This window comes from Asterias amurensis, chromosome 2 (assembly GCF_032118995.1).
Source record: "Asterias amurensis chromosome 2, ASM3211899v1".
NCBI classification, from domain to species: Eukaryota; Metazoa; Echinodermata; class Asteroidea; order Forcipulatida; family Asteriidae; genus Asterias; species Asterias amurensis.
The window spans coordinates 24,979,392-25,002,522 of record NC_092649.1 but is presented as its reverse complement, the minus strand read 5'-3'; the positions used below and the strand labels follow the sequence as shown (position 1 = coordinate 25,002,522).

The 23,131-nt window shown below is 37.2% G+C and overlaps 1 protein-coding gene across 2 annotated transcripts in view; it reads right to left on the bottom strand.

The window, feature by feature from the left end:
* Positions 1–23,131, bottom strand: part of LOC139954565 (GATOR1 complex protein NPRL2-like) — a 62,577-nt gene that overhangs the window by 28,510 nt on the left and 10,936 nt on the right. Inside the window, exons 8-11 of one of the 2 annotated variants that reach the window (XR_011788125.1) lie at positions 22,744–22,837; positions 20,065–20,185; positions 18,360–18,473; positions 15,966–16,142 (exon numbers count right to left, since the gene is read on the bottom strand). Coding sequence is in view for 1 of the 2 variants with exons in the window: in XM_071954428.1 (XP_071810529.1) it covers positions 16,028–16,142; positions 18,360–18,473; positions 20,065–20,185; positions 22,744–22,837 (444 nt within the window). In the remaining variant the exon portion in view is untranslated. Of the gene's footprint in view, positions 1–14,108; positions 16,143–18,359; positions 18,474–20,064; positions 20,186–22,743; positions 22,838–23,131 lie in introns of those variants that run through there. The other variant, XM_071954428.1, reaches the window with a different exon arrangement.

Below are 23,131 nucleotides of genomic sequence, written 5' to 3'. Positions count from 1 at the left end.
GATCATTGTATTCTACTTTTAAAACATCTTTCCAATCATATGCATTTTATAAAAAACGGTTACAAACGCTTTTGTTTTGACCAACTCGTCCGATCCAAGGCAACGTGTTCCTTTAAACATTCGAATGCCCTCAGCCGGAGACTTGCAGTCTGCAGTGATAGTTATGCAAGTGATTACAATGGAATACTTAGGACGATGTTGAATATGGATGTAGGTTTCAGATTAAGGGCTAATGTACTTGTTAAAACAGTTTTGTTCTTAAAGAGATTCCAGTGCTGTTACTATAGCAACAATGATGACGTAGTGGAAGAATAAAATAGACATAAAACCATGGATACGTACACACACTTGTGCGCCACACCCACTGATCTCTATTAGTACAACTCTCAGCCATTGAAGATGGGTCTGCATTGACCTGTTTGAGCTTGAGGTCATTGGAGGTCATTGGAGGACGCCATTTTTCTATTTCCCCCTTTTCTTTTTCCATTTTCGGGAAAAAGAAAGGAAATGAGAAACTGCCCAACCTAAGGGAAGATATAGGGACAATTTAAGGCGAGAGCAAATATCCGTTCAAATTCCTCTTAAACTTTGAACAGATTCATCTTGAACAAATTGGTTGGTGGATGAGAGCAAAGTACAGGGTGTTCCAAAGTGCAGCACGGCGGTTGAGCTCTTTAGTAAACCCACAGTCATGTCTTTTGGAACACTCACATGATGGTGTGCAAAGTCGTGTGCTACGAGTGTGGTTGCGAGCAGGAAGGCGTGACACGCTTAATGTGTAAGAGAGAAAAACACTAGGACAGTGGTGAAAATGATCGACAAGGGTGTTTGCACGTAGATAGAATGATGATGAGAGTTGTTATAAAACACCTACTCCACACCGTCTATGCATTGCAATGTCTCGTCTGGACCTACTTATGCACTGAAGCTTCTTTGGGCAGCTCTAGTCTTATGTGGACGGGGTTGATCATGTTCAATATTAAAACACATTAAGTGTTCATGAGTTGGTTTACACATTCAAACCGGGGACCTATAACAAAAGCGGACAAAAGAGTCCATTGTTTGGGAAAGGTCCACAGATGGAAAACGTGTACAAAACCACTGGGAGCTGTTAAAAGAGGGACAAAATGAGGTAGTTGCAGGCTTGTAATGTGTGCATGTGCGTCACCACACAACTCTTAGTCAATGATAGGTCTATATTGACCTCAGTGAGGGCAATGTTTGAGCTTGTGACGTCATATGCAAGGGGTCTTAGGAGGGCACCAAGTTCTAGCACACCATTCCCGATTAAACCCTTCCAAGCCCTTCCATAAAGATCATTAACAGACTGTTGAAAGCACACGTTCACACGCCCGTTCGACTACATTTTTGTTCAGAGCGTAGTAAGAATGAGTTCGGTGTGATGGGGGTATTAGGTTTCAAACATAATTTTGCAATGGACACTCATCAGCTCCTGGTAAAGTCATCAATGTCAACGCTCTAGTTGAGCAGAATGATTCGGAAATTGACTAACTTGATAATGATGTAGTATATAAGGGAGAAGATGAGGAATGACTTTTACAAGGAGAGAGGGATTGTGATAAATTAACACGTCGGTGCAAATTAGATGATTGGAAAGATTGTATTGGTGAGAGTATTGTGCGGTGAACTGGCGAGTGAAATGATTGAGGCATGTTTGGTTTGAAATTTTGTTCTGAGACGGGAAAGACAACGTTTCTTTTTAACCAGAGTCAAAAGATACTTTGAAAATAAAATTGTCCATATTTCTCTGTTTGCATGAGCTCTCTGAGCTCCGACATCAATTGCAATTATCTCAGTTATCGCCGTCATTTAATTTGTGCAGGAAAACCAACATAATTATCATGAAGGAAACAAATCAAGAAAATATAAAAGCACTACAGAGCAGCGAACTTTTAAAGTACATCAATGGAGAAATCATGTTGATCTCTGTAACATCATCCTGGAAAAGTCACAAATTATTTCACAACAAGAAAGCCCCAAATAGTAGACAACAGTCGCGATAGTTGAACAAATGGAAAAGGTGAAACAAGCTTACCAAGCACACAAACTTACATAGGCTTAGCCTTCATAAGCAAGGGCTAACCTAGGCTTTTGAAAAGACTGTTTAATGAGAATAAAATATACAAAATTAAGTGCCCGTCTTTGTAGACCACTGACATGAAGATACCATTGGAAACCTCATTTCTTCACCCCACAACAAAGAAAGACTTTTATAAATTCTCATTCTTACCAAGAACCATGACCGAATGGAACCTTCTCCCAATAAACGTTCGCCAATTCCCTACTTTAGACACATTCAAGAGTAGATTAAATGACGTGATATGTCTACCTCTATTCGGGGGGCCCACTACTAGTCCACTACTAGCCACCACGCACCTGCACCATTGATATCCCGATAGTGGAGTTTGTGTGCAGTACAGAACAGATACAGATACAGATACAGATGCAAAGAGCTATCCACAATCCAGGGGCGAGAGCCGGTACTAACGAAAAAGTCTGAAACTTGGATACAAATTCAAAGGCATATTGAACTGATGGCATTTCTACATGTTGGTAACCCCTGGGGTTATAGATTCCAATGAGCTTTTGGAAACAGTATCCAAAGCACTAGAGAAGTAGACCGATGAGCAGGATTTATTTATTTATAACAAATATTGTCTGATTTTCTTCACCAGGCCGACATAAAAAGTCTGAATTCAGCCAAAAGTCGGAACAATCTCATCCATGACAATCCCTAAGGTCTTGCAACCAATGTGATTTAACAACACAGGAAGCCTGAATACTGAAGCCTATATATAGCATTGTAGATCACAGACCACACAAGATACAACGAGAGAAGAATTTCCCAACATCCTTCTACCCTCTGGTATAAGGTATCTCCACAGAGTGCTTTCTCCTTTGGCCGCTAGACTAAACATAAACTGATTCCATGAAAGAAGACGATGTAGTGTAAATTAAAATAGTACAGTGTACGGTTAGATTGTCATAATACGGCGATGACATAAATCCACAAATAATAAACAGGGTTGGAACTTGATCTGAACTTGATTCCAGCCTGTGTTGTGAGAAAGAATTACAAGAGCTGTGCAAATACGAAAATGGATTGGGGAAATATTGAACCTAAACCAGGTCTCGTAAACAAAATGGTGGAATTCCATCTCACATAGTTTAGACACTTCTTTTTTAAAGAAAAAGTATATTTTTCATTTTGTTTAACCAGTCGGTTGTTTTAATCGTATATAAAAGTAATGTAGATGTATACTGTAGTACTACATAAAAAGTTTCACTTCAAAAGGTAGACGTTTTTTTAAGATATTGCCAAAAGTCCGCAGCGAATATGTCCACGCAGGAAAAATAATCCCCAGTATAGAAATAAGCAATCTTGCATACGTTTCTCGGAGTGCATTAATGCATTAGCCTATTATCGAAAGCTGCCGTAGGCTTCTTACACCAATGTTTTAATGCCATTAATTTTAAGAGTTATAAGCAAACACAATACCTCCCCTTAAAATAAAGACCCACGTATGCTGTGAGACCATTCTTCCTCATGTCATGAGCGTAAGTTACGCAACGCGCATACTGTACAATCTAAAATAGAACTCTGCAGCACGCTATAATGAAGTGTATCTAATTGAACTCAAGAGATGCCACTAATCATCAATTGTGGCAGAGTAAAATCGAAATAAGTCAACGGAAAGGAAGTAGGGAAAGCAACTATAAATAAATATACAAAAAAAAACACTCAGATGTTTGACGAGCAAACAAGTAATGAACAGCAAACAGTTACTATAAGTGTTTAAAAGCACACCTTTGATAATTGTCAAAGACCAGAACTCTCACTTTGTTTATCCCAACATATGCATAAAATAACAAATCTGTGAAAATTTGGACTCAATTGGTCATCAAAGTTGTACGAGAATAATGAAATCAAAATGCCTTTTTTGCACAAATTTGTGCGCTTTCAGACGCCTGATTAAGGATTCAGGCCTGAAGTATTTAAATATATTTGAGTGAGAAATGACCTCTTTTTAAAAAACTACATTAATAACAGTTCTTGAACATTCATCAATAGTTCATAACTGTTTACAATGTTTTCACAAGCCGTTTCACAAGCCGATTTCACAATGTTTTTATACAATCAACAGCTCTCCATTGCTCGTTACCAAGTAAGTTTGTATGCTCACAACTATTTTGAGTAATAACCCATAGTGTCCATGTGCCTTTAATTAAAGGTGCTGTTTTTCGCTTGCTCTGCGCTGTATTTACTTATTAGAATCTTGTCGTACATTACCATTATTATATCATGCTTGCTCCGTCTAATAAAAAAATGTATGTTCATACAAATCCTTGCAAGGTTGTACTATCAGATACAAAGGCAGTTTATTTACATTTAGTTATTTTGTCTTAAAGCCATTGGACCTTTTTTAGGTAAACAGTATTGTCCAAGGCCCACACTTCGTGTATCACAACTTCTACATCAAATAACAAACCTGTGAAAATTTGGGCTTAATCGGTCATCGGCGTCGGGAGAAATTAACGGGAAAACCAACCCTTGTATCCGCGCGTTTCGCCATGTCATGACATGTGTTTAAAATAAATCCGTAATTCTCGTTAACGAGAATTGATATTGTTTTACTGTTTTCTCAAAAAGTAAAGCATTTCATGGAATAACATTTCAAGAGAAGTATTTCACCACTACCTTCTGTAAACCCTGTAAGTTATTTGTAAATCTGTGAACTTTTTCTTTTTTTTCTGTACCGAAAGGGTCCAATGGCTCTAATCAACCAGGGTAGCAAGTCAGTTGTCAATGAACTGTTCTCTCATCAGGGGGACAGAGTTCATACTGAAAACCGAGTTTAATACATTTATGAAGTTATTTACATAAGTATTTTAAAAACCAAACTGTTAAAATGTTTGCCATATTTGTTTAACCCCCCCCCCCCCAATAGAACTTGACGAGAACTTGTTTATAATATTGAGTGCAATTGAAAGGATGGTAAAATAATTAAATAATAATTGTCTAATAAATATTTGCTGTTTGCCTATATATGTAAATATATGGTGTTTGTAAAATGTAATGATCAGAAACAAATTTTAATTATTCCGATTTAATTCTTGAAGATGTCAAAATAATAAAGTCAACGAGAGTGCTACAACATTGTGATTGTTTTTAGCCTGGCTTATTTGCTTCATTTTATCATATTCAATACTTTCACAATCATGTGGAAATATTGTCAAAACAGCAGGCAGTATTCAAGAAAAGGGTACGAGGCAATATGCATCTTCTTTTTTAAAATAATTGATTACATTAATGTAGTGTTCTTTTTTTGTTATAGTTTTGTACAACATTGTTTTGGAATTGTGCCCCATAGAAGAAGCTGTACATGTATATAACAATTGTTTCTCACTACCTTTTTTTGCACTTATGTGTGCTTTCAGTTTGTATCCATAACATGCAAATACTACACCGCTTTAAAGACACTGGACACTACTGGTAATTGTCAAAGACCAGTCTTCTCACTTGGTGTATCTCAACATATGCATAAAATAACAAACCTGTGAAAATTTGAGCTCAATTGGTCGCCGAATTTGCAAGATAATAATGAAAGAAAAAACACCCTTGTCACACTAAGTTGTGTGCTTTCAGATGGTTTATTTCGAGACCGCAAATTCTAAATCTGAGGTCTCGAAATCAAATTCGTGGAAAATTACTTCTTTCTCGAACGTCACTTCAGAGGGAGCCGTTTCTCACAATGTTTTACATGTAAACCATCAACCTCTCCCCATTACTCTTCACCAAGAAAGGTTTTATGCTAATAACTATTTTGAGTAATTACCAATAGTGTCCACTGCCAGAGCGGTATTTCAGATGAGTAAAAACATCAAGAGGATCCAATTAGGAGTACTAGGACAGGTTCACTGATGAAAACATACTTGATTTATACATCACATTCCACAGACCATATGCCTATAGATGTATCGCACATTTCAATTCAATCTCCTGAAATTGTGAAAGTGTTCCGTTTGTTTGTTTAGATGATCTTCCCGTCAAGGGAACTTGCCAAACTCCCACAAGAGGATATGGACACCGCGAGCTACATGTAGCAACAGCCAATCTCTCTCATACAAAAATTGGTTTACAGATGATTATTATCGCACAAATCAAGAAATTGTGAATGAGTATATAGGGCCTAACAGAAGAAAATAATTGTTCTAGTAATTGTGAAATCAGCGGCTAGCTAAAGCCCTGTTCGCATTGGACTTAATTTGGGTAAACTAACCGAGCCAATGGGTAACTTACCCATTTTAAGTCCAATGCAAACAGCCCAGGAAGTTTTCCTCCCAGGTAACTTACCTGACCCGAATGGGTAGTTTAACTGAGCCAATGGTGCCCAGGAAGATTGACCAGGTCAGTTTAACTGAGCCAGAAAAAGTCCAATGCGGACCAACGACTCGGTTAAATCTCCCATCCGTCCGTGACCCGAAGAAGCTGACATGTTTTGTCATGGAAGAATAAGATTTTTGTGATTATCAAACTATTCAATGTTACCTAGGGGGCCAGCTCGGTTAGTTTACCCACGGTCTCGGTAAGTTAACCCGTCGGAATGTTACCCAGCGTCATGGTTAAGTTACCCAAAATATTAATCCAGTGCGAACACGGCTTTGGTATGATTTGAACCCATAATCTTGTGGTTGCAAGTCCTGCAGTCTAACATGTCAACTGTCTAACATGTCAACTGTCTACATGATACATGTTTACACATGGTTTTTTTATTCCATAAACAAATACCGCTAAAACATTAAACACAACATTACAGCATTGACTTTTTCTTTAAGGTGAATCAAATTCCTGCTTTAAAACTTAATTTAAATTCAAAGCATTTCTATTCTTACCCTACCAACATGACTCTCCCTGCACAGAGTCAATCCCAGGTTTAAGTTTTGAATAATTTGAAGGAATTTAATACTTTCAGTTGTGAACAATGTGTTTCCAATTTCCGGCACTGATAATGTACCTGTCTACTTCATATCATGGGATTTAAAATGAATATGAGCTTTTCACATTAAAGTGAAAGAGGTTTGCTCTTTTTAAAGGCAGTGGACACTATTGGTAATTACTCAAAATAATTATTAGCAAAAAACCTCACTTGGTAACAAGTGATGGGGGAGAGGTTGGTAGTGAATAAAACATTGTAAGAAACGGCTCCCTCTGAAGTGACGTAGTTTTCGAGAAAGAAGTAATTTTCCACGAATTTGATTTCAAGACCTCACGTTTAGAATTTGAGGTCTCGAAATCAAGCATCTGAAAGCACACAACTTTGTGTGACAAGGGTGTTTTTTTCTTTCATATTTATCTCGCAACTCCGACGACCGATCGAGCTCAAATTGACAGATTGTTTCAACCAGTATGCTCTGATCGTCTTCACGAGATCGGGAATGCATGATCGGAGCACATCTGACGTGTCTGATTGAAACGTTGAGTCATTACCACCGGTTCTTTTCAGAAAAAGAAGAAAAAAAAAGAGATATTCACATGGTGATACCACAAACCTCTCTTGTTATATTTCCACCATGCAAAGTTTCAAATCCTTTAAAGCCACTATACACTTTTGGTAAACAGTATTGTCCAAGTCCCACACTTCGTGTATCACAACTTATATATAAAATAACAATCCTGTGGAAATTTAGGCTCAATCGGACATCGGAGTCGGGAGAAAATAACGGGAAAACCCACTCCTGTTTTTCGCGCGTTTCGCCGTGTCATGACATGTGTTTATAACAAATCCGTAATTCTCGTTAACGAGAATTTATATTGTTTTACCGTTTTCTCAAAAAGTAAAGCATTTCATGGACTAATATTTCAAGAGAAGTCTTTCACCATTACCTTCTGTAAACCCTGTAAATTATTTGTAAATCTGTGAACTTTTTTTTTTTTCTGTACGGAAAGGGTCCAATGGCTTTAAGTCAGTTTGGCTCACCTGCAAAAGCATGTGTAGTCTCTTTGTCTGAAGTTACAATTTATTGACTAATACAATAATGCTATCAAATATTACCCAAAGGCCTTTATCACTGACAAAGTAATATCATGGTGCAACCCAAAGCAAAAATTACTCATATATTCTTTGTTAAGTTTTTGTTTTTGTTTTTTAGAAAAGGGCAGATTTGTGTAAAACATGTTTCATTTTATTTTGTGATGCCTGAAGCTGCCAGAAGAAGAGACTTTAATAAGAATTATTGCAGACAGTAGAGCAAAGAGCAAACAAGTTCCGGGGATTAAATTATGCTCTCTAGGTTTAATTTTGTTTCCATGATATCAGAAAGTGGTACATGACTGTTTAAACACTGAACTAGACCACCATAGCCTTTCCTTATTTGCTGTTTGCCTATATATGTAAATAATGTGTTTGTAAAATGTAATGATCAGAAACAAATTTTAATTATTCTGATTTAATTCTTGAAGATGTCAAAATAATAAAGTCAACGAGAGTGCTACAACATTGTGATTGTTTTTAGCCTGGCTTATTTGCTATAATTATTTTATCATATTCAATACTTTCACAATCTTGTGGAAATATTATCAAAACAGCAGGCAGTGTTCAAAAAAAGGGTAAGAGGCAATATGCATCTTCTTTTTTTAAAATAATTTATTACATTTTAAATGTAGTGTTCTTTTTTTGTTATAGTTTTGTACAACATTGTTTTGGAATTGTGCCCCATAGAAGAAGCTGTACATGTATATAACAATTGTTTCTCACTACCTTTTTTTGCACTTATGTGTACTTTTGGTTTGTATCCATAACATGCAAATACTACACCGCTTTAAAGACACTGGACACTACTGGTAATTGTCAAAGACCAGTCTTCTTACTTGGTGTATCTCAACATAAGCATAAAATAACAAACCTGTGAAAATTTGAGCTCAATTGGTCGTCGAACTTGCGAGATAATAATGAAAGAAAAAACACCCTTGTCACACTAAGTTGTGTGCTAGTTCTTTCAGATGGTTGATTTCGAGACCGCAAATTCTAAATCTGAGGTCTCGAAATCAAATTCATGGTAAATTACTTCTTTCTCAAAAACTATGTCACTTCAGAGGGAACCTTTCTCATAATGTTTTATACCATCAACCTCTCCCCCCATTACTCATTACCAAGTAAGGTTTTATGCTAATAATTATTTTGAGTAATTACCAATAGTGTCCACTGCCTTTAATGACAGAGCAGTATTTCAGATGGGTAAAAACATCAAGAGGATCCAATTATTAGGACTAGGACAGGTTCACTGATAAAAATAGAGTTGATTTATACGTCACATTCCACAGACCGTATCGCACATTTCAATTCAATCTCCTGAAACTGTGAATGTGTTCGTTTGTTTGTTTAGATGATCTTCCCGTCACGGGAACTTGCCAAACTCCCACAAGAGGATATGGACACCGCGAGCTACATGTACATGTAGCAACAGCCAATCTCTCTCATACAAAAATTGGTTTACAGATGATTATTATCGCACAAATCAAGAAATTGTGAATGAGTATATATGGCCTAACAGAAGAAAATAATTGTTCTAGTAATTGTGAAATCAGCGGCTAGCTAAAGCCCTGTTCGCATTGGACTTAATTTGGGTAAACTAACCAAGCCAATGGGTAACTTACCCATTTTAAGTCCAATGCAAACAGCCCAGGAAGTTTTCCTCCCAGGTAACTTACCTGACCCGAATGGGTAGTTTAACTGAGCCAATGGTGCCCAGGAAGATTGACCAGGTCAGTTTAACCGAGCCAGAAAAAGTCCAATGCGGACGCGACGACTCAGTTAAATCTCCCATCCGTCCGTGATTCGAAGAAGCTGACATGTTTTGTCATGGAAGAATAAGATTTTCGTGATTATCAAACTATTCAATGTTACCTAGGGGGCCAGCTCGGTTAGTTTACCCACGGTCTCGGTAAGTTAACCCGTCGGAATGTTACCCAGCGTCATGGTTAACTTACCCAAAATATTAATCCAGTGCGAACACGGTTTTTGTATGATTTGAACCCATAATCTTGTGGTTGCAAGTCCTGCAGTCTAACATGTCAACTGTCTAACATGTCAACTGTCTACATGATACATGTTTACACATGGTTTTTTTATTCCATAAACAAATACCGCTAAAACATTAAACACAACATTACAGCATTGACTTTTTCTTTAAGGTGAATCAAATTCCTGCTTTAAAACTAAATTTAAATTCAAAGCATTTCTATCCTTACCCTACCAACATGACTCTCCCTGCACAGAGTCAATCCCAGGTTTAAGTTTTGAATAATTTGAAGGAATTTAATACTTTCAGTTGTGAACAATGTACCTGTCTACTTCATATCATGGGATTTAAAATGAATATGACCTTTTCACATTAAAGTGAAAGAGGTTTGCTCTTTTTAAAGGCAGTGGACACTATTGGTAATTACTCAAAATAATTATTAGCAAAAACCTCACTTGGTAACAAGTAATGGGGAGTGGTTGGTAGTATATAAAACATTGTAAGAAGCGGCTCCCTCTGAAGTGACGTAGTTTTTGAGAAAGAAGTAATTTTCCACGAATTTGATTTCAAGACCTCACGTTTAGAATTTGAGGTCTCGAAATCAAGCACCCGAAAGCACACAACTTTGTGTGACAAGGGTGTTTTTTTTTTATATTTATCTTGCAACTCCGACGACCGATCGAGCTCAAAGTCTCTGATTGGTCAAAACCCGGTCACGTGTGGGAGTGTTAACGGTGGTATAAAAACCGGCTTCGGAAAATAGCGAATAAGTGGCCACTAAATCAGCATACATTGTGTAAACCTTGCGCGTTGCAGTCGCAAGCTTATTTATATCCCTGTTAGTTTCATTGGAACTTCGCGCACTTCAGGTACCCGCGCTGAAAATGTATCTATTTTGAGTGCGCGCGTGTAATATGTACGCGAGTATAAACTGACGCCGAGCTCAAGCGCGCGTTTTAATGCACAAGGAACAGCTATCGTCCAATCATTTGCCTCCTTTGACCCCAGTGAAGGCGCTGAACAGATCATTATTTCAAAGAGTCACTGGTCTCTAAGATCAGTAATGTGATTAACGCACGAAAGAGATGGGAACCATCAAAAGCTCAAATATGGCCCCTGAACATGTCTGGAAGTACCGCCGAGAGAAAAGTCACAAAATTTGGACAATTGTAGCCATTTAATTCGCTAAAAAATGTATTTATTAATGGTTATAACAGTGTTCGTACCCGGTCTTCACCGCGTGGTAATGACCTTGGTTGGTGGCTGGCGCTGATAACGGACCTCGCCTCCGGCTCGGTCCGTTAACAGCGCCAGCCACCAACCCGGTCATTACCACGCAGTGAAGACCGGGTACGAACACTGTTATTCCCTAAGTGGTACATGACTGTTTAAACACTGAACTAGACCACCATAGCCTTTCCTTAAAGGAACATTACAGAATTAGTCTTGCTAGCAAAAAAGTTGCTGGCAGTGTAAGCACTTTATGTAATCCACCATATACATAAACTGGCAAACCTGTAGAAGTTTGAGATCGATCGGCCATCTGGGTCACGAGAGAATAGTGTTTCCAATAACACATTTGGCATTGCATCAATTAATAAGAAGCTCACTGAGCGATAAACTCAAAATGCGAATTTAGATTATTTATTTATCATCAAATTTCAGACAGAAATATTTCAAGGCATGTTTTCTACTATCATCATCTTTAGATCGTGTAAGTTTTATGTAAATCTGTGATCTTCACGATTTTGGTTTCTTACCAATTCTGCAACGTTCCTTCAAAGTTTTCAAACCTATGATCCCAACAAGAGACGACACTCAGAACATTGACTCAATGTGTTTGCATTGAATAATACAAATCCATGGGCAAATATCACCGGATACCCGTTTACTGCAGCAAGTGACGTCAATCCTGACGTCGGCGACCAGGTACATTTAAGGCAGTACCCCAAAATATTTGTTTAAGTTCACAGGAAGCTATGTATAGATCAGGAATGTAATAGGCCGTTGAGAAAATTAGACTAAACTCCGAGCGCAAAGCACGAAAGCATGCCAGCTCGAAAACTTGAGAGCATGAAACCCAATTATACTCAGTTATCGAGACCTCAAATTCTAAACTTGAGGTCTCGAAATCAAATTCGTGGAAAATTGCTTCTTTCTCGAAAACTACGTCACTTCAGAGGGAGCCGTTTCTCACAATGTTTTATACTATCAACCTCTCCCCATTACTTGTTACCAAGTAAGGTTTTATGCTGATAATTATTTTGAGTAATTACCAATAGTGTCCACTGCCTTTAAAGAATGCACTGAGGGTCTCATACTAGTCAGTAATCTTGCTGGCCAGTTTTTACTTGCACAATGTATATTTTGCACCTGATTGGCTTACGGTCCCATGGTTTCACGCATGCGCCCAGCCGCAGTGAAGTAAGCTTAAAATTTTTGAAGCAGCACTATAAAGGAAAAAGAAGAAGGCGGTCGAGCTGGTTACTCACCGCGGTTTGACGCTAATTTACACAAGCTGCACTTTTCTACAGTGATATCTTTCAATTTCATTATACAGTCATACTACATTGCCTCTCAACCGGTATTATTTGTCAAAGACTGGAGGTTTCCAAGAGCCAGAATCTCTCCCTATATCCAACAGTTGTTGTCTTCGGTTTAGGTAATAATATCGGCCGACGGAACCCGATAAAAAGTACACATCCACATGTCGCCTGCCAGACAGGATATTGGGGGGAAAAGTGGCAGGAACTGAATAAAAAAAGTTTGGAATTACGAAGCGTGAGAAAAAAACAAGGCTATCTACAAGTCAAATCTCAAATACCCATATTATTTCGGTTTACTGCACAACTGAAATATGTGGAGCAAAATTAGCCTATGGCCGTTTGCAGCAGAATAACATATAAAAAAAAGCGGGAAAAAGTGCAATCGGCACATTTTGTTTGAAGATTTCAATTTGGAAATATCAGATTGTGCGTTTTACAAAAACTGAACTTCTCAAAGGTAAGAGTATAATAAGAATAATGAGAGGACATGTTTACCGAAGTACTAAATAAATGTTAAAGTCAAAACAAAAACACCTCTCCCGGTATTTTGATAAAAATAACCTGTGGAAAATTATACAGCGCTGAGAAAACAATAAATTTATGATATACAGTACCGACATGCAGCCCCCTGTTATGCTACATGTACTTCTTTTGGTTACAACAATATTCCAGAAGATCATCACACAATGTATCAATTTGCGTCTAGGAAAAAAAAACCATGTTAGTGGGTTTTGTCAACAATATCAGCACCAATTACAGTAATAACTTCCGAGGTGTTGGCTATAAAACCAAAATATTATGCACAATTTTGTAATGTCCATGGACCTATTATTTCAATCCTATGCAAAGTCGTTTCCATCGGTTAAATGACAACACATGGGCGTAGAACAGTAGAGTCAGTAGGGAAAGAAAGAAGCAGAGTACAGTCAGAAGAAGCATAAGATGAACTCAGCCGAGCTAATTCGAAAGGATATCGTATACTTTAACAAACACAAAGAAAACACCATTTGTTAACGTGCACCATGTATATGTAGTGTGCACAACAAAGTCAAGACTGAACATGTTTTCAGGTTTGCAGACAATTTTAGCATGGTTGTGGTGGGAAAACTTCCCTCGACAGAGTTATGCTTTAAATGCTAGTTACAAAAAATGAGTAAACATTAGGTTTTAATCGCGTATGTCGAACACCCGAAGTCTAAAGACAGTGAACCCATTGAAGTTTTCCCTCCACTTTTTTCTCGCAACTCCGAGAACTTGACCAACAGTGTCCGTGCAGTTAGTTGGAGTGTCAACTAAAGCATACCCTGATCACAGAATTTTCGAATGGTGGAGGACAAACTGAAAACTTCATGAAATATCTCTGTTGATTGGCGGTGTTCTGAAAAGAGTAATAACTCCATATTTTTTACAGCATTCTGTGGTCACTAACTAAGGTTGGAAATAGAGGGGGCAACTGCAAAAATAATTGCCAGTTTAACTCATATCACAAATTCAATTTATTCAACTTGAAGCTACCAAAAGTGTCCATGGAACCAACCTTTCAGTTTTACTTCAAGAATGTTTATTTATAATTTTTGTCACTGGATTAAAGTGACTTTACTGTACAAACTATACATTTTTATACCATATTTACAAACATTTACATATCAGAAGGTGGGTTATCGTTAGCATTGCATACAATGCAAATGCAGTTTTAACAAAAAAATAAGTTCCAGAATCAGCAACTCTGTGTACTGTGATTTTCAATTTTCAAAGCTGAGAAACAAAACACAACCACGAATTCAGCTTTCCAGCTAAACAGGGTGCATGCCTGGATTTAGAAACTGCCTAATCCACACTAGAATAAGCTTAACAAATGAGGGCGCTTGCTGATTTTTGTCATCACATCAAGGATGTCCGACATGGTCATCCGATGTGTACGGCAAAACACCCCATGCAACTCAACCTCAGTAAATGTACTGAGAGACCCCTTAAAGTGTTTACTATTGACCCCTTGCACGCGCGTCACACGCAGCGACTGACGCCGCGCTAATCATGTTGGTGGTCAATAGGTTTACATGTAAATGCTGCGTCGCCTAAAATGCGCACTTCACTGAATAACACACGTTAACACAGACCACCAAAATGGTGCATCCAAGATTATTCGGATGATGACGTCAGGTGAATTGGATCAATACCAAAGTAGACCAAGTGTTGGGTTCCCAGTTCAAGTAAAAAAAAAGACACTGAGACATCCCTCTGTCTAACACTATGCCTACTAATGAACCAGAAACCAGTCTCTTCCATGACAGGTGTTTAGGTCGTCTCCCTATTTTGTCAATATCTTTGCTCGGGGGAGGTGTGCCATTCAGAAGCCATACTACCGAAACTGCAGTTGTAGCCCCGAATCACATGCAAGTTTAAGATAAACTATATTAAATTATATTTTAAAGAATAATAATTGCTAGGCTAAGTGACTAACTGAAGGTGATGTCACAAACTCAGATGAAACCAGATGTAGTGGAGACCGTAACATAAGACTTGGGGGTCTCACTTACAACAGCAGAAGACCCTCCAATGTAAAGTAGATGCAACTAATTGCTCCGAGAGGGACACGGATGAAAATGCGTATTCTATTAAACTGTTTACATTACTAGAGTAGATTTGGTGGTTACATCAATTTGAATAGGGTAAATCGGTCATAAAAAAATAGCTACGCTCAAACTTAAAGGTAAAAAAATACCGTTGGATTTAAAACGGCGCAACTGTTTTAAAACTATATAAATCTAGATAGTTACGATAAAACTAATTACCTGTTCAAATTTAATTTCACAAAAGTTGGAATTTTTTTGAGATTTTGCCGAAAACCTGGAGCGGTTGAGTTCGCGCAGGAAGACTGATCCTTATTTGGACCACACAATCTGAGAAATGTACCCGACAGAAACGTTTCTAAAATTCAAATTTAGGGCATAAAAATATGTCTTTCTCCATAACCACATTACTTCAAGATAATAGGTATGATTAATTCTTTGCCTGTTGTGAGTTTTATTTTGCATTTTAACTCATTCCGCATTATTACTTTTTAGCATCTTTCTATTGTTGCCTAAAGCTGTTAATGTCTTTATAGACTTAATTATTGTAAATAATTATAAATTTGTAATATTTTCATGGCCAGGGATATTGGAATTGAAGGCCGTCAGGCTACAGTTTTTTCCTTTTCAATACCAGGCATACGTCCCTAGCTTTTGTTTTATTTTTTATTGTATTTTGTATGTGTTTTTATGCTGAATAAATAATAATCATAATAATCATAATAATAATAACAATAAAATTACTCTCTAAATGCTTTATACAACCAAAAGTTTTTATTAATTTGAGGAGTGATTACCGAACATGTACCTTTCCCTTTCAGATGGTCTTTGCCCCTGGGCTGATTTACTTGTATCAGCCCTGATGGTATCTCACTTCCATATAGTATGTACACAAGGATCGTTCTCGATGTAGTCTTCCAACTCCTGGTGACTGAGACCAGTCTTACAGCAGATCTCATCAAAGTTAAGGTGGCCACTTATATACCTAGTAGAAATAAAAAGAGTATATTAAAGGAACGTTACAGAATTGGTAAGAAAAAAAAAATCGTGAAGATCACATATTTACATAAAACTTACACGGTCTAATGTTGATGATAGTTGAAAACATCCCTTGAAATATTTCTGCTCAGTGAGCGTTTTATTCATTTTCTTTTTGGCATCGATGCAATGCAAAATTTGTAAATTGTTTTTTTCACTATTCTCTTGTGACCCCGATGGCCGGTCGATCTCAAACTTCTACAGGTTTGTCAGTTTATGGTGGATTACATAAAGTGCTTACACTACCAGCAACTGTTTTGTTACCAAAAACCAATTGTGTAATGTTCCTTAAACAAAAAGCTCCTCATCTGCTTTTACAAGATATGCAAAGACACATAGTACCTAAGTTAAGACAGAAATTAATTGGTGGAACTCAACAATTGCAAACACACTGAGAAACAGCACATATTTTTATATATTTCTCAGAAAATGTGTGCTGGAGAGACCCCTTAAAGAGTCTGCCAACAAAAGCAAAACAGAGCAAGGGTTCCCAGTTCAAGTCTAAAACCACATCCAAAATAAGACATGAGTGAATTTCTCTCAAGTTGCAGTCAGGTACAGACAAGTTGGTATAGTATATATAGTTGTGGACTATGCAATATCTTCTTTCACTGTTTAGTCATGAAATTGGAGAACATTTATAATGAAGTTGTTATCTGTTCCATTCACCACAAGATTGCATCCATAGTGTTATATATAAGAACTAGAGGGCACACTGGCATGCACGCAGGTGGCCATTTTCAAAGTTGAACAAACAGGCATTGCTTAGCGTGTGTTTGTGCGACCATTTTGCAAGTTGACAAAACAGTATCGCGCCAGCGTTCAATAAACACAAACTCCAACGTGTGCTTTGTATTCACCGCGCATGCAGAATGGCGCGCGTCTCATTGCGGTCCCGTAGCGTTTGTGCACGAAGCATCACCAGTGCGCCCTCTAGTTCTTATATATAACTCTATGATTGCATCTTATAACGATCATGCTGCATAAAAAGGCTCATTGCTGGCGCAGGTACAGACCAACAAAAGTATTGAATAACTAAGTTTGTTGCTCCGCTACTTTAGATTGACTGGGCTTCCCCAGAGCATTAGCCGATGCACTTTATGACTTGCAAGAGGATTTGTAATACAATAGCAAGGGTGATCGTTCAAAATCAGGAGAAATCATTGTGTTTCAAACTGGCATTGCCAGGCAATTTCAATAAGCTTTACAAAAACAAATCCAAGCTTAAAGGCAATTGGTAGTTGTCAAAGACTAGCCTTCTCAGTTGGTGTATCTCAACATATGCATAGAATAACAAACCTGTGAAAATTTGAGCTCAATCAGTCATCAAACTTGCAAGATAATAATTAAAGAAAAAAACACCCTTGTCACACGAAGTTGTGTGCATTTGGATGGTTGATTTCGAGACCTCAAATTCTAAATCCGAGTTCTCAAAATCGAATTCCAGGAAAATTACTTCTTTCTCGAAAACTATGTCACTCCAGAGGGAGTCGTTTTTCACAATGTTTTATACCATCAATCTCTCTCAATTACTAGTCACCAAGAAAGGTTTTATGCTAAAAATTATTTTGAGTAATTACCAATAGTGTCCACTGCCTTTAAAGACAGTGGACACTATTGGTAATTGTCAAAGACCAGTCTTCTCACTTGGTGTATCTCATCATTAAACATAAAATAACAAACCTGTGAAAAGTCGAGCTCAATCGGTCATCGAAGTTGCGAGATAATAATGAAAGAAAAAAACTAGGAGTTGTGTGCTTTCTGATGCTTGATTTCGAGACCTCAAATTTAATTCTAAACTTGAGGTCTCAAAATCAAATTCGTGAAAAATTACTTCTTTCTCGAAAACTACGTCACTTCAGAGGGAGCTGTTTCTCACAATGTTTTATACTATCAACCTCTCCCCATTACTCTTTACCAAGTGAGGTTTTATGCTGAAAATTATTTTGAGTAATTACCAATAGTGTCCACTGCCTTTAAGTGACATTTTTGGAAATGTGATCATTCATCTTATTGACATGTTTTGATTAGACTGGCTTTTGTAACATGATTCTTGAACGCTCTGCAGTTATATTGTACAGCTGCCGCTCATCAATGGTTGGCTTTTCCCGGATAAACTAGAAATAGCTGTCGTGGTTTGGTGAGCCCTGATCTAAGATAATACCTGTCTAGTGGTTGGGTCTGAGTCCGGGGATGTTCACCCCGTCTGGGTACTCGAACTGGATACTGATGAAGACGTCTGATTAACCCTCGCAGTAGACCAAACTGTATCAAATGTCTAGTCCATAGAAGATAAAACACCACCAAAAAACAAAACATTAAATTATGCAGGAACATTTGTTGTTGCAACAGTTTGCATTGGGGAAAAACAACATTATATGACCCACGTAGTTCATTGGCATTTGATTAGTGGAACAAGCGCCAAATGTCATCACCTATTTTGCCCTGCATCTTACTGCCGCGATGCTGACTGTCCTATATAAAAATAAAAATAGGACAGTGTATACTGATTCTCAGTGTTGTTCCCCCAAGAATTAGTGCCAACTATTCTTCCAAAGAAGGCAAGGTCGTTTCTACACGGAATCCTCCACATTGTTTAGAAGTTTTTAATTACAAAAAAACAAAACCAAAACAAGTTTCTGTGTCTATTTTGTATTTTTGTTAACACTATTTCAAATGAGGAGGATCTCGGCATGAGTTATATAAAACACATATTGAATGCATTTCATTCGTGCATTGAGGAAGAATATACTCCATGAAGTCTGGCTTCAGATACTTCAGATACTTCAGATTTTACCACATGATATTATTATGTGACAAAGCACTCACACATATCCAATATTTGAAGAATGTGTTTGATTTTTTGCAGTACAAGATGCAGGCACGATATTTGGTCCTCATAAAAAAGTAGGAAAATTGTCATGAGTGAAAGGACTAACTTAAAGACACTGAACACTAGTGGTAATTGTCAAAGACCAGTCTTCTCAGTTGGTGTATCTCAACATATGCATACTAACAAACCTGTGAATATTTGAGCTCAATTGGTCATCGAATTTGCGAGATAATAGTGAAAGAAAAAACACCCATGTCAAACGAAGTTGTGTGCTTTCAGATGCTTGATTTCGAGACCTCAAAATCAAATTCCGAAGTCTCAAAAGCAAATTCATGGAAAAACACTTCGTTCTCGAAAACTCTATACTTCAGAGGGTGCCGGTTCTCACAATGTTTTATATCATCAACCTCTCCCATTACTCGTCACCAAGCATGGTTTTATGCTAATAATTATTTTGAGTCAGTACCAACAGTGTCCACTGCCTTTAAATATACATGTAATAGACTTTTCAGGCTATTTAATCCCAATTTTCTGACTATTTTCAAGACCAAACAATCGGAAACCAGCATAAAGTAGGAAGAATATCAAGCCTGATAATGTCTTTATATTGACTTGTATGTAGCCCATAGAGTTATATATAAGAACTAGAGGGCGCACGAGTGATGCTTCATGCACAATTGCGACGGGACCGCAAGGATACACGCGCATGCCATTCTGTACGCGCGTTGAATATGAAACACACATTGGAGTTTGTGTTTAATGAACGCTACACGATGCTGTTTTGTTCAACTTACAAAATGGCCGTACAAACACACGCTGTGAGATACCAGTTTTGTCAACTTAGAAAATGGCTGCCTGCGGGCATGCCGGAGCGCGTATATAGCCCAGTGCGCTCTCTAGTTCTTATATATAACTCTATGATGTAGCCGAAGGTTTCAAACATGGAGCAGTACAAAAGATTTGCTCGCATGTTTCCTGGACAAAAGAGGCTTTCCACTCCAACATTGGAACAACGAGGGACAGAAAAATAACTAACCTCTCATCAATATTCAAAGCCCTGGGGTCAAATCGTAGGCACAGGTCCTTGACACTGATATCGGAGCGCAAACTTCCATACAGATGCATAATGGACCTGATGGTTGGTGCGTCTGCCTTTTCTGCAGATAGGAAAAACATCTGATATGAACATCTGGACTTGGCGCAATCTTTAAAAACTTGCCAACAAGAACTTTATGTCAACACTTTCTTAGGCCTATTTACTACTACAATGTGAACTTAAAATATTTAGGCCTATATTATTGTTTTTATAATCATTCATAAATAAATGTTCATATATTTGTAATAATTATCTTTTAGTCTGTATATTCTGTACAAGTTCTTGTGCAAGGAGCTATTCAGCACTCGAAATGGACACAAACTCAACTCAGATTACTCAAGGCGAGATGAGGATAAACTTGTTCTTGCAGAGTCGTGGCCGTGCAATAACCTAGCCCATGGATAATAATAATTTAATAATAATTTGTTGAACTTATTATTGTGCTCTCTCCAGGACCAGCCTGTTCGAGAGCGCATAACAATTTAACACAATTCCAGTGAACAAAATTAAAATCATGAAAATTAATCCATACGAAAATAATCAAAAGTGGATAAGTCCTTTAGGCAACAACCTGCCAGTTTAAACGGCCATTAAAAACCCTACATATACCCTTTTAACCCAGATGTACTTTTCAAGGGGGGTACTATTAAATCAAATCAAGAAGAGTAGGCCTACACTAACCTAGTTAAGCTATTGAACAACACAAAATACATTTAAAAACCTGTGGGAGGAAAATAAGAGAAACGATTAACGAAGGAAACATGCATCAGAATAACAACAGAGCCCAAAATGGGAGAAATGAAATGTGGTCATAAAAAGTGAAAATGCACCGGTATCAAGTTTTCAAAGCAAAGATACATGACAATGTGAAAACACAAGATGTACATGTACATACAATAATAATACAAAATGTTCAATGCAATGACGTCACAAATAGGTAAGAATGCACTGAAACATATCAAAATGTTCCAAAGATTTGCAAATTGCAACAAAGAAAAATCACAATGTGAAAACACAAGAAACAGAGCAACAATCGAAACACATGTTCGTACAAATGTAATGCAATTTTCTTTGTGGAAATATATATTCAGGGGGAGTCAGCAATGGATAAAAGCCATTGGAGGAATGCAATGAGGTCTTAAAAATAGAGAATATGCACCGAAATATATAAATACACATATGTGCTACAACGATTTGCAACACACAGACAAATCACAATGAGAACATACAAGAAATAGTGCAATAATCAAAACAAATATTCATACAATTGTAATGCAAACTTCTCTGTAGAAATCTATATATATATTCAGAGAGCCCGCAATAGATATAGCAGCAAGAAAATTAGGAGAAATACAGTGAGGTCATAAAAAGTTAAATGCACTGAAATATATCAAAATGTTGCAACGATTTGCAACAAAGAAAAATCACAATGTGAAAATACAAGACAGAGCAATATTCAAAAGAAATGTTCAATTGTAATGCAATCTTTTCAGTTTTCAGTGGGAATATGTATATATATATGCATGGAGGCAGCAATGGATAGCAGCCATTGAATAAATGCAATGAGTTCATAAATAATTCAAAATGCACTGAAACATTTCAAAATGTTGTCACGATTTGCAACAAAGAAAAATCACAATGTGAAAATACAAGAAACAGAGCAATATTCAAAACACATATATTCATACAATTGTAATGCAAACTTCTCTGTTGAAATATATATATTCAGTGAGCCCGCAAAAGATATAGCAGCAAGACAATTCTTAAAAAGTTGGGAGAAATTCAACGAGGTTATAAATAGTTAAATGCACTGAAATATATCAAAATGTTGCCACAATCAGTGACAATTTGCAACAAAGAAAAATCACAATGTGAAAATACAAGAAATAGAGCAATATTCAAAACACATCATACAATTGTAATGCAAACTTCACTGTTGAAAAAAAAATCTACATCAATGGAGCTTGCAATAGATATATAGCAGTAAGACAGATTAACCACATTTGGAGAAATGCAATGATGTCATAAAAAATGCACTGAGATATGTATACAAATTAAAAAATTACTTGCAACAATGAAAGTCACAAAGAGAAAGTACAACAAACAGAGCAATAATCACAACACATACACAATTCTAATGCAAACTTCACTGTGTAAATATATACATTCAGAGAGCATGCAATAAATTTAGCAGCAAGACAGTTCTTACGAGAAAAGTTCTAAATACAAAGTAGAGAGTATCACAGTAGGTTACTGCAAATTGCATATCGACACTCCACTTCCTACGAATGCGAAGCAACAAATTTGACGCCACAGATTCGCAACGAAAATTCTCAACAGTTGTACTGTGTTTAGCTCCTGCGAAACATTCGCTGCGTGAACAGCCATGTGATTTGACAGTTGGTTACGCTTTCGCAGGAAGTTTGAACCGGGACTATAATCCATGGTGTTACTGAAAGCCTTACAGAGATTACAACTTACAAAGTTTTGAATCCTACAAGGAATATTTTTGCTTACCGTTTCTTCCCAATTAGTACGAACCGGGACTATATCGCTATCTCTCTGTATCTCTATATCTCTACCTCTGTTTTGAATCCTACAGGAAATACTTTTGCTTACCATTTCTTCTCACATACTTTATACATTCCTCCTGCAGTTCTTTGTCTTCCACTACTTTATTGATATCCGGTTGGGTGATGTACACATTAGAATACTGAAACAAAATGCACAAAAAGGCTATCAAGTGATTTGGTTTATTAGGCAACGCGCATGCAAAATAAAATGTATTGCTACAAGTAGTTTATTTACCTAGGTTACCAAAAGATGTTTCTTATCTATTATATATTTATTTATATTTATTCTGGATGTGATTACTGACGCCAAGACATCTGAGAAAAGTGAACTTAGTCACTGTACTAGCCAAGAACCCAACGGAAACAAGACTATGAAGGAGGTTTGAGTTTTAGATGTGGGAGGAAAACCCTAGAGATTCCAGGGCAAACTCATG